This window comes from Staurois parvus, unplaced genomic scaffold (genome assembly GCF_062004578.1).
Source record: "Staurois parvus isolate SC_StPar_1 unplaced genomic scaffold, SC_StPar_1.0 ptg000046l, whole genome shotgun sequence".
Classification (NCBI taxonomy): Eukaryota; Metazoa; Chordata; class Amphibia; order Anura; family Ranidae; genus Staurois; species Staurois parvus.
In genome coordinates, this window is record NW_028317842.1 from 620,722 (window position 1) to 634,110 (window position 13,389).

The window sequence follows — 13,389 nt, forward strand, 5'->3', positions numbered from 1 at the left end:
CGTATGCTCAACTACATGATCACTATAACTGTTCAGTAAACGTAATTGTTGTAAAAGAACCGCTGTCTGTGTGGCATCGTGTACCCTCTGAATCTGTGGGCCCAGCCCTCGAGTTTCCTTCAGTAGCAAAATATAACTGGGCAGGGCTGATACCATTCCTTTGGTTTTAGTCCACAAACTCCTTTGTGATGTCAACAGACAACAGGATTTAGGAGATAAATACATTTCTGGCAGGATCAACAGATATCTTTCTGCACTTGCAGGGTCTTTATAGTGATAGATGGGGAATGTGCACACATTACAGAGATGTACTTCATAGATTATTTCCTGACACACACTAACTACAGCGATAACTTCTGACCAGTCCAACAATAATTTATTAACAAATACAAACTCTACCGGAAATGTTGGATATCTCCCCTTCCGGACACGAGACGCACTCATAGCAGCATTTATGAATGGAAGATGCAAACTTTTTTCTGCTTCCAGGTAAACAGCGATCTGAGCACCGAGATACCGGAACCTGAAATCAGATGTTATTAATATTATTTCCATAACTTCTCATGAGGCCATGCAAATTAAGTGTTACAAATAGGAATGAGGTTCAGGTTTTCCTCTCCCATGGGTTCAAGGTTACATAGTTAGTCTGGCTGAAAAAAGACCAAAGTCAATCCAGTTCAAACAGCAAAGCACAATACAATTTGCTCCTGCAGGGGAAAAAAACTCCTCCTGATCCCCCGAGAGGCAATCGGATATTCCCTGGATCAACTTTCCTATAAATATTATATCCAGTTATATTCTGTGTATCCAAGAAAGAATCCAGGACTTTCCTACAGCAATCCACTGAGCTGGCAACAACCAACTCTTGAGGGAGTCTATTCCACATTCTCACAGCTCTTACTGTGAAGAAACCTTTCTGTGTTTTGAGATTACATTTCTTTTCCTCCAAAGAGCGCCCCCTTGTCCTCTGTGATGATCTCAGGGTGAATAGCTCTACAACGAGTTCACTATATGAACCAATGATGGATTTATACATGGAGATCATATCCCCCTTATGTATTTATACATGGAGATCATATCCCCCCCTTATGTATTATACATGGAGATCATATCCCCCCCCCTTATGTATTATACATGGAGATCATATCCCCCTTATGTATTATACATGGAGATCATATCCCCCTTATGTATTATACATGGAGATCATATCCCCCCTTATGTATTATACATGGAGATCATATCCCCCCTTATGTATTATACATGGAGATCATATCCCCCTTATGTATTATACATGGAGATCATATCCCCCTTATGTATTATACATGGAGATCATACCCCCCCCCCTTATGTATTATACATGGAGATCATATCCCCCTTATGTATTATACATGGAGATCATATCCCCCCCTTATGTATTATACATGGTGATCACATCCCCCCTTATGTGTTATACATGGAGATCATATCCCCCCCTTATGTATTACACATGGAGATCATATCCCCCCCTTATGTATTACACATGGAGATCATATCCCCCCTTATGTATTACACATGGAGATCATATCCCTCCTTATGTATTATACATGGAGATCATATCCCCCCTTATGTATTATACATGGAGATCATATCCCCCCCTTATGTATTATACATGGAGATCATATCCCCCTTATGTATTATACATGGAGATCATATCCCCCCTTATGTATTATACATGGAGATCATATCCCCCCTTATGTATTATACATGGAGATCATATCCCCCCTTATGTATTATACATAGAGATCATATCCCCCTTATGTATTATACATGGAGATCATATCCCCCCCTTATGTATTATACATGGAGATCATATCCCCCTTATGTATTATACATGGAGATCATATCCCCCTTATGTATTATACATGGAGATCATATCCCCCCTTATGTATTATACATGGAGATCATATCCCCCCCTTATGTACTATACATGGAGATCATATCCCCCTTATGTATTATACATGGAGATCATATCCCCCTTATGTATTATACATGGAGATCATATCCCCCTTATGTATTATACATGGAGATCATATCCCCCCTTATGTATTGTACATGGAGATCATATCCCCCTTATGTATTATACATGGAGATCATCCTGTCACCAGTGCAGTACAGCGTCATCATATAACTGGCATGGCGGTGATCAGGGACACTGACTGGTGACAGTGTGAAAAACAAAAATATATATATTTTTTTTAATTAAATTTGTTTTCTTTTTTTAAAGATTTTTTTTTCATATTTCACTATGACCAAAGTAGTACAATATTACCATAGTAACATTGTACTACTTTGGGGAAGTGATCAGTATTTTTTTTTAACACAATTTGCTTATAGCAAAGAATTACTTTGCTATAAGCAAGCATTTACCTGAATGACATCGATTCATTCAGGTTTATTTTTTTTTTTTTTTTTTTGTGCTTAGCTGGGATTTGGCCACAGCTAATCACATGACATGTGCATGTGATTAGCTGTGACCATTCACAGCTAGGCACTAGTATACAATGGATGGCATGAATGAAGCCATCCATTGTATACAACTGTCATGTGACCTGCTGTGATTGGTCACAGCAGGTCACATGGTACCGGCAATGGGGGCCGATACTCAGATCTGTCATCGGCCGTGTCCGAGGTACACAGCAGGTGACAGATCATGCTGCTGCGCGGCTCTGCAAGCGCGCGAACTGTGCATGTGCGGGAGGACGCCATATGGTGGCCTCCCGGAAAGTTAGTGCATTTTTACGGATGCCATTTGGCCATAGGCCGGACGTCAAATGGTTAAGGAATGACATCAACGTCACTCCCTGTGCTTCTGGCATATGGACAGCAATGCGTCAATGTAAAAATCCCCGAAGGAACAAAGGGTCCAAGGCCAACACATCTTATAGGCATTACATTATGTTATAAGGACATTATGAACTTCTTGAGGGTCACAATTGATGTATTAATGAAAATCTCTTTATTTCAGCACTGCTGTATCTATATAAAACCTATATCCAATGTCACATATTCCAAAGGTTTACCCTCCCCCCCCCCCCCATTACCTTCTATGCCAACTTTATTCTATAAGAAAAAAATAGAAAATAAATATCTTGTAAGAAACGTTCCACGTGCACAATATTGCTGCCATCAACAACCTTCCCTGACTCCAGAAATGACCCCTTTCACGAACAGGGGCAGACTGACCATTCGGGTACTCAGGCACTTCCCGAGGGCCTGGGGTCAGTAGGGGGCTCCATGAGATGCCCCTGGTACCTTTTTCATAGGCTTTTTTGAGTTTGGTCAAGGACACAGGGGCCTTATGATCCCCTATTGCCCGGGGGCCCCATGAGTTGTCAGTCCACTCCTGTTCACGAACATACACATTTACAAGTATATCTTATATCTCAGAAGAAGGCTGAAAAATCCTTTTAAGTACAAATTATGAACCTCTTCAGCAAACAATATAAACAGAAAACTTCAAGTCATTCTTACTTTGCCGGTTTTCCAGAGGATGATATCACTCATTCTGGGATATGTTTCAGGCACAAAGTCTGGGCCTTGGATAATGGCAATCTGGGTAAACTGAAAATATTCAGGGCTAAAAAAAACCCAACTTTCTAAAATAAGATTTGTTTGAATTTCCTTCTTCTCATTAAAGTAGATCTTTGCTCCGGTTTGGTCGGTGTAATAAACATTTCTCACGTATTTGTGCAGCTTTTCATGGAAGACAAAAATATACACATTATCATATACAGGTCAAAGAGTTCTGAAATAAAAAGTCTGCTGAAAAAATACAAAGTGGTCAGATTCAGTGTATGAGGTGGCCTTTCTAGGAATGTGAATAGGAATTAATGAATCAGGAGAATCCCCTGATCTAATAATTCAGAAAATCATCAATATTTCATTTTATTTTCAGTATGGACAAATTTATATGTATATATACACTATATTGCCAAAAGTATTGGGCTGCCAGCCTTTCCACGCACATGACCTTTAATGGCATCCCAGTCTTAGTCCGTAGGGTTCAATATTGAGTTGGCCCCGCCCTTTCCACACACATGACCTTTAATGGCATCCCAGTCTTAGTCCGTAGGGTTCAATATTGAGTTGGCCCCGCCCTTTCCACACACATGACCTTTAATGGCATCCCAGTCTTAGTCCGTAGGGTTCAATATTGAGTTGACCCCTCCCTTCCCACGCACATGACCTTTAATGGCCCCCCAGTCTTAGTCCGTAGGGTTCAATATTGAGTTGGCCACGCACATGACCTTTAATGGCCCCCCCAGTCTTAGTTCGTAGGGTTCAATATTGAGTCAGCCCCGCCCTTTCCACGCACATGAATTTTAATGGCCCCCCAGTCTTAGTCTGTAGGGTTCAATATTGAGTCGGCCCCGCCCTTTCCACGCACATGAACTTTAATGGCCTCCCAGTCTTAGTCCGTAGGGTTCAATATTGAGTTGGCCCCGCCCTTTCCACACACATGACCTTTAATGGCATCCCAGTCTTAGTCCGTAGGGTTCAATATTGAGTTGGCCCCGCCCTTTGCAGCTATAACAGCTTCAACTCTTCTGGGAAGGCCGTCCACAAGGTTTAGGAGGGTGTCTATGGGAAGGTTGGACCATTCTTCCAGAAGCACATTTGTCAGGTCAGGCACTGATGTCGGGGGAGGAGGCCTGGCTCACAGTCTCTGCTCTAATTTATCCCAAAGGTGTTCTATGGGGTTGAGGTCAGGACTCTGTGCAGGACAGTCAAGTTCCTCCACCCCAAACTGGCTCCTCCATGTCTTTATGGACCTTGCTTTGTGCACTGGTGGGCAGTCACGTTGGAACAGGAAGGGGCCATCCCCAAACTCCTCCCACAAAGTTGGGAGCATGAAATTGTCCAAAAAGTTGCATTTTTGGTTCTATAAACTTCAATGGAAACGCTGAAGAAAAGCATGGGGTGTGTTTTTAGTGCATTTTTATTTTAAATATGCCTAGCAACAAGAAAAAGAAAAAAAAAAAAGTAAAACTGCAAAACGCATCAAACATGCATCAAAACATCAAAAATGTGCAAAAACGCAATGCAGAAATTGCTCAAATGCAACCTGCATAGGTGTGAACCTAGCCTAAGAGTTCCCTTCACTGGAACTAGGGGGCCAAGCCCAACCCCTGAAAAACAATCCCGCACCATAATCTCCCCTCCACCAAACTTTACGCTTGATATAATGTAGTCAGGCAAGTACTGTTCTCCTGGCAACTGCCAAGCATAGAAACATCCATCGAATTGCCAGACAGAGAAGCGTGATTGGTCACTCCAGAGAACAGAATCCAGTGGCAGCATGCTTTACACCATGGCATCTGATGCTTTGCATTGCATTTGGTGATGTAAGGCTTGGATGCAGCTGCTCGGCCATGAAAACCCATTCCATGAAGCTCTCTACGCACTGTTGTTGGGCTCATCTGAAGGTCACATGAAGTTTGGAGATCTTTAGCCATTGACTCTGCAGACAGTTGGTGCCTTCAGCATGCGCTGACCCCGCCCTGTCATGTGACGTGGCCTACCACTTGGTGGCTGAGTTGCTGTTGTTCCCAGTTGCTTCCACTTTGTTATAATCCCACTAACAGTTGAGCGTGGAATATTTAGTAGCCAGGAAATGTCACGGATGGACTTATTGCACAGGTGGCCACCTATCACGGGACCACGCTTGGAGTCACTGAGCTCCTGAGAGCGACCCATTCTTTCACCAATGTTTGTAGAAGCCGTCTGCATGCCTAGGTGATGATTGTATACACCTGTGTCCATGGAGGGGATTGGAGCACCTGAATCCAATGATTTTGAGGGCTGGCCCAATACTTCTGGCAATACAGTGTATATACTGTACTTGGTAGAGAAAAAAAAATGTCTGTCTATTACACTCAGGCTATTAACACTAAGAGATAAGCAGAGGACAGAGAAAGCGTCATATGAAGTGATTGGCACTGATTGTTATTAAGAATTTTCAAACCCATCTTTATGTATTGTTCATTACCACAATGGTATCGCCATTGTCTGAGGGTTTTATAGCTGGACCGTTCCTCTCTTTTAGACTTCTAAGGGCTTGATACTGTTCAACTGTCAAATTTCATGCGATAGATCCTAAGCAGGGGCGGACTGACTATTTGGAAACTCGGGCACTGCCCGAGGGCCCGGGGTCAGTAGGGGGCCCCATGAGATGCCCCTGGTACCTACATAGGCTTTTTTTTAGTTTGGGTAAGAACACAGGGGCCCTATGATCCCCTATTGCCCGGGGCCCCATGAGTTGTCAGTCCACCCCTGATCCTAAGGCCATATTCTCTATCTCCTCCACCATTCATCTGACAAATAACTCTACACTTGGGTTATGTCTGAGTTGGAAACATAATGGATTTCTTTTTATATTCCAGTTGTGATTTTGAACTGGAGGTAATGTCAGTAGTATCTGTAGGAGAAAAGCCTATCCAGACTGAGAGCATTCAATAGGGGTGTTGTTTGTTTTGCAATACTTTGCATGTGATCACTGATTGGCCAATCAGTGATCACATGATCAGGACCTCGTACAGAGGTCGCGTCCGATGACACTGTTCAACAATTTTTGTTTTTTGCCAGTTTTGGAAATGAAAGGATCCATTTCTTAATGAATTTCACATTCTGAGTTCAAATATAACAATGAAATTTGTCAATTGGCTCTAGTTTTTCTGTAAACGGAAAGTTTTCTACTATAGGCGTAATGACTACATAATGCACAATAATTATATAGATAGATGTCTTTCCACAAATATAAAGCAAGTGATATTGACTACATAACAAAGCCTAAATGGCATAATATATTGCATAGGATTACCAAGAAAAATTATAGCCATAAGCTAAGTTGAATCATTTTAATACTTAGGATTCTCACTAGTTTTGTCTTCAGTTTGTGTCGGTTTTGCTTCTCTTGGCTTTTCTCTTGTATTCGAGAAAAGGGCTATCTCTTACAACTGCACGTGACTACACGCTTCAGGTTCTTCCTCACTTGACTCAACCACGAAGGATTCTGGTGCTTTAGGAATTGGTAGCCCCTCTCCATGAGGAACTGGACGTATTGCCGATGGAATATTTGGATAGTGCACAGATAACTTTTTCTTCTTATTTAGCCCTTTTACAATTGGAGGCACCATACAAAAGTAACAATTACTAACATGATCTGTTGGCTCTCTCCAAATCATTGGCACAGCGAAAGGCATAGATGCCTTTTTTCCATTCAACCATTGCTCCAGTGCCGTCCCACAAGAATTGCAGCATATATGTGGTGCCCAGCTCTTGTCCTGGTCTCCTATCTTGCAGCCAAAATACAAGTTGTAGGCTTTCTTAATCATTCCTGTTATCCTCCTTTTTTGTGAGATAAAAGTTATTTCACCGCAGATATAGCAGAAATTATCTGCTTTATTCACACAAGTTCGAGGCATTACTGAGTAGCCTATATAAGCATAAAACGAAATGTAAAGACGCTGTCGAACTCCAATCAGCTACAGATACTGCAGCTTTTATGCAGTGAAGTGATGCAATTAAAGGCTAATATTGCATCATCGCAGTATACATGCAATTTTCTATTGGTCACCAGTATCAATTGCGCAATATGCAGCTGAAGTTGCATCATAATTTTGAATGGCTTACGTCATTAGATGGGTGAATATATCATGGAAACTAGAGCCAATCAACATTTTTTAGGGTCATTTTCGTTTTCAGCACCCCAAAATTATGTAAGATTAGCAAATTTTATGCCCAAAACTTTTTACCTGTTGAACAGTGTGATCGGTGTTTCACTGTGTCCGGAGGACACAGCGGGCACCGGATTGCGGTGCTGTGTGCTCCCAGGGAGCGCGCATAAGCAGGGTGCGGGGAGGCCATTTATAAACGCCCACCTGACCCTGCACTGGCACCATCTGGCTGTTTATATACAACGGCTGGTCGGGAAGTGGTTAAGGTAAAAACAGGGTAAACAAAGATGGCGGCTCCTGCACACACCAGAAAAGACCTCACAAGTAGAGATGAGCGAATCGAACCAGGCGAACCGGAATTCGAGTCGAATTTCAGGAAATATTCGATTCGCGGCGAAACCGAAATTTTGCCTACTTCGGGTGCACGAATCGAACATTTCCCGATCAGCCGGCAAAAGTGTCCCTGCAGTGAGCTCCGCTATTTCTGACAGTTCTCTGACAGAAGGAACACATGTTTAGCGGTTGAAACATTGTATCTATTAGTTTACATTTAGGATACAGATGTTTCAACCACTGTTCATGTGAAGAAGCTGTGAGAGAACTGTCAGAAATAGAGGAACTCTGCACATACACTTTTTGCCGGCTTGGAATTATTCTTCTTTTCATCCTACTTCTTCTTCTTCTTCATCTTCATCCTCAGAAGAAGAGGATGAGGATGAGGATGAAGAAGAAGAAGAAGAAGTAGGATGAAAAGAAGAATAATTCCAAGCCGGCAAAAAGTGTATGTGCAGAGTTCCTCTATTTCTGACAGTTCTCTCACAGCTTCTTCACATGTACAGCGGTTGAAACATCTGTATCCTAAATGGAAACAAATAGATACAATGTTTCAACCGCTGTATGGAAGGACAGTCCCAGAACTGTCATTAATAGTCTATTTCTGACAGTTCTATGACATTCCCTCCATACAGCGGTTGAAACAGCTGTATGGAGTGAATGTCCCAGAACTGTCAGAAATAGACTATTTATGGCAGTTCTGGGACATTCACTCCATACAGCGGTTGAAACATTGTATCTATTTTTTTCCATAAATGATATTCTGCAAATACACTTAGAGGAGCGCTGCAGATACACTTTTTGCCGGCTTGGAATTAATCTTATTTTCATCCTACTTCTTCTTCTTCATCCTCATCCTCATCCTCATAAGAAGAAAAAGAAGAAGTAGGATGAAAATAAGAATAATTCCAAGCCGGCAAAAAGTGTATCTGCAGCGCTCCTCTAAGTGTATCTGCAGAATGTCATTTATGGAAAAAAATAGATACAATGTTTCAACCGCTGTATGGAGTGAATGTCCCAGAACTGTCATAAATAGTCTATTTCTGACAGTTCTGGGACATTCACTCCATACAGCTGTTTCAACCGCTGTATGGAGGGAATGTCATGGAACTGTCAGAAATAGACTATTAATGACAATTCTGGGACTCTGACAGTTCCATGACATTCCCTCCATACAGCGGTTGAAACAGCTGTATGGAGTGAATGTCCCAGAACTGTCAGAAATAGACTATTTCTGACAGTTCTGGGACAATCACTCCATACAGCTGTTTCAACCGCTGTATGGAGGGAATGTCATGGAAATGTCAGAAATAGACTATTAATGACAGTTCTGGGACTCTGACAGTTCCATGACATTCCCTCCATACAGCGGTTGAAACAGCTGTATGGAGTGAATGTCCCAGAACTGTCAGAAATAGACAGAAACTGTTACAGAACTGTCCTTCTTCTCATCCTTCTCCTTCTTCTCATCCTTCTTCTCATCCTTCTTCTCATCCTTCTTCTCATCCTTCTCCTTCTTCTCATCCTTCTCCTTCTTCTCATCCTTCTCCTTCTTCTCATCCTTCTCCTTCTTCTCATCCTTCTCCTTCTCCTTCTTCTCATCCTTCTCCTTCTTCTCATCCTTCTCCTTCTCCTTCTTCTCATCCTTCTCCTTCTCCTTCTTCTCATCCTTCTCCTTCTCCTTCTTCTCATCCTTCTCCTTCTCCTTCTTCTCATCCTTCTCCTTCTCCTTCTTCTCATCCTTCTCCTTCTCCATCTTCTCATCCTTCTCCTTCTCCTTCTTCTCATCCTTCTCCTTCTCCTTCTTCTCATCCTTCTCCTTCTCCATCTTCTCATCCTTCTCCTTTTCCTTCTTCTCATCCTTCTCCTTCTGCTTCTCCTTCTCCTTCTCCTTCTTCTCATCCTTCTCCTTCTTCTCATCCTTCTCCTTCTTCTCATCCTTCTCTTTCTCCTTCTTCTCATCCTTCTCCTTCTTCTCATCCTTCTCCTTCTTCTCATCCTTCTCCTTCTTCTCATCCTTCTCCTTCCTCTCATCCTTCTCCTTCTTCTCATCCTTCTCCTTCTCCTTCTTCTCATCCTTCTCCTTCTCCTTCTTCTCATCCTTCTCCTTCTCCATCTTCTCATCCTTCTCCTTCTCCTTCTTCTCATCCTTCTCCTTCTTCTCATCCTTCTCCTTCTCCTTCTTCTCATCCTTCTCCTTCTTCTCATCCTTCTCCTTCTCCTCATCCTTCTCCTTCTCCTTCTTCTCATCCTTCTCCTTCTCCTTCTTCTCATCCTTCTCCTTCTCCTTCTTCTCATCCTTCTCCTTCTCCTTCTTCTCATCCTTCTCCTTCTTCTCATCCTTCTCCTTCTCCTTCTTCTCATCCTTCTCCTTCTCCATCTTCTCATCCTTCTCCTTCTTCTCATCCTTCTCCTTCTCCTTCTTCTCATCCTTCTCCTTCTCCATCTTCTCATCCTTCTCCTTTTCCTTCTTCTCATCCTTCTCCTTCTTCTCATCCTTCTCCTTCTTCTCATCCTTCTCCTTCTTCTCATCCTTCTCCTTCTCCTTCTTCTCATCCTTCTCCTTCTTCTCATCCTTCTCCTTCTTCTCATCCTTCTCCTTCTTCTCATCCTTCTCCTTCTCCTCATCCTTCTCCTTCTTCTCATCCTTCTCCTTCTCCTTCTTCTCATCCTTCTCCTTCTCCTTCTTCTCATCCTTCTCCTTCTCCATCTTCTCATCCTTCTCCTTCTCCTTCTTCTCATCCTTCTCCTTCTTCTCATCCTTCTCCTTCTCCTTCTTCTCATCCTTCTCCTTCTTCTCATCCTTCTCCTTCTCCTTCTTCTCATCCTTCTCCTTCTTCTCATCCTTCTCCTTCTCCTTCTTCTCATCCTTCTCCTTCTCCTTCTTCTCATCCTTCTCCTTCTCCTTCTTCTCATCCTTCTCCTTCTCCTTCTTCTCATCCTTCTCCTTCTCCTTCTTCTCATCCTTCTCCTTCTCCTTCTTCTCATCCTTCTCCTTCTCCTTCTCCTTCTCTTTCCTCATCTCCAAGGGCATTTAAATTAAAGGTACAGTGTTCTGCACTAATTTAAAGGCTCTCTGAAGCCTAGAAACCCTTTTTATAAGTCATCTTCGTAGCGAAGAAATTCGCATCGAATCGAATTTCACACTGGAATTCGCCGAATCAGCCGAATCGAATTTTTGAGAAATTCGCTCATCTCTACTCACAAGTTTCCGTCCTGCGCATTACGCCACAAGTCACGTGGCTTCTTCAGGGATCTGCTATACCACTCCCAAAACTTTCTTGCTCAATAGTTACATTCATGAAAAATTCTAAGATCTTTTTCTAAATCCTCATGCTTAACAGAAAATGATGTCTCCAGTCTATGATAACAAGGAATCACTTGAATCTACTCACACTCCTACACCTCTTTCTTGGGGTACACATTCACACTCACACTCCTACACCTTTCTTGGGGTACACAAAAATAAATCCAATAAGTTTCCAACTCAGACCCAACCCAAGTGTAGAGTTATTTGTCAGATGATTCTTGTGATGGCCACCTGTGGGTTTGAACAGGGGAAGACACCCCCTCCAGCCACAGAATTCTCTCATCTCTTTAAAGTAGTCCTTTCTATCTGAACACCCCATCACTGCAGTCACTCCAAAGCACGTTTGCACAATTCAACAACAAAAATGGAGCACTGGCTCTTTAAGGGCTCCTAGTTTCTTTCCTGCAGGTTCTCCTCATCTGTACAGACTGTGCTCTCTTATGCTCAGAAATGCAGTTCATAACTTGTATAACATTCACTTTTCAGCGGAAACTCCATATCTGTTCAATGGAACCCTCCACCATATGTGAGAACCAGTCTGAGTGGGATAGTGTCAGGTCAACTCTCAATGCCAGTGGCTGTCCATATCCAATGCTGTTTCCCTTGACAATGCAGGTGCAGGTAGACCAGCTATCAATGTACAGCTTGCAAGAGGATTTAGTGTGGGAAACCCAGGCAAGACACCGAGGCAAGGGTGTTTGTGGTGCAATGAGTGGGGGCATGCTGTCTCCAAGTGCCTTTTGCTAGAACTTACAGCACAATGTGACATGGCCAGACATGACCTGTGTCTGCATTTGGGAAGCCTGCTCGGCGTGCCAGGAAAGAGCAAAAGGCTGACCAGAAGTTTAAGAGGCGTGTGGTTCCCTGTAGGAATGCTGGTGAGGTCAGGCCTGCTGACTGTATGGTAAAGATGTTGCCTACAGATGATGGAGGCAAAGTAAAGAGGAAAAGAAAGAATTCAGCATGCTTGAAAGAGCCAGCAAGGTTCAGCTGAGAGAGAGCCATCTCCAATTGCAACAACAGAAAGTGTGTTGCCAGGAAGGAGGAGTATCGGGGGAAATGTGACTCAGCATCCCACTCTACTTGTTGGGAGACACCAGGAGGGAAACATCTTGGCGAAAAGTCATCCGGTACCATGCTTGGAATGTGATCAGATGGGGCAGGATATCATGACTAGACCCAGGTTTTGGTATATGGCTGGAGATAAAATTGCTGGGCAAGAGGCTTCACCTGCAAGCCCAGTCTCATATATAAAATGTCTGTCTTTCATGCCCCGGCAACACAGAGGAAGTTACTTTTAAGCCTACATGGGCTGTCAAAGAGCCTGAGATGCCTGCTCTAGCTTCACTCTTTAGCCGCCTGGGTGAAATGGCAGGTACAAGTAAAGCACAGGACATAGCAGATTAGTTCCAGATCCAACACACTCAAATGAAAATGGTGAGGCCTACTATGTTGATGGAGGTGATTGTAGCCGTATTAGTGCACTTGCAACAGAAACAATTGAGTACTGTCCGTGATACTTATTTTTATTTGTACTAACATACAATTTTCAGGATGGAGAAAATTTATGTTGATGTAGAAAACGTTTTCTCATGACTCCAATGCTGGAATTGCTAATGCAGTGATTAAAGACAATAACTGTGAGACTGTCCACTGGCGTGAGAGTGACCCCGATTGGGAAACCCACTGAATGTTACCTTGAGAGACACTTGCCTCCTTACAATGTTCTGTATACCCTTTAAATGTTTAAGAATCCGGGAGGCGAGGCGGGGTTTAGGGTCATGTGACCACCGTGACACGCCATCACATGATCTGGAAAGGTCCTGATCGAAAGAGGAGATCGGGACCTTTCTGCGAGTACCGGGCATGTATGCTGGGAGCATGCAGGGCGCGCGCTCTCAGCACATCTGTTCTTTTTTAACCTCCCTGGCGGTATTCCCGAGTGTAGCTCGGGGTAACATTTCAGTACCAAGAGCGGTAACCCAGAGCTACACTCGGGAATACCATGCGGCACTGCTCCGGCATGTGTTC

The 13,389-nt window shown here is 43.1% G+C and overlaps 1 protein-coding gene across 1 annotated transcript in view; it reads right to left on the reverse strand.

The window, feature by feature from the left end:
- Window positions 1-13,389, reverse strand: part of LOC149470421 (vomeronasal type-2 receptor 26-like) — a 52,030-nt gene that overhangs the window by 13,471 nt on the left and 25,170 nt on the right. Inside the window, exons 2-3 of the mRNA XM_089664305.1 lie at window positions 3,511-3,732; window positions 400-523 (exon numbers count right to left, since the gene is read on the reverse strand). Coding sequence (XP_089520431.1) covers window positions 400-523; window positions 3,511-3,732 — 346 coding nt within the window. The remainder of the gene's footprint in view (window positions 1-399; window positions 524-3,510; window positions 3,733-13,389) is intronic.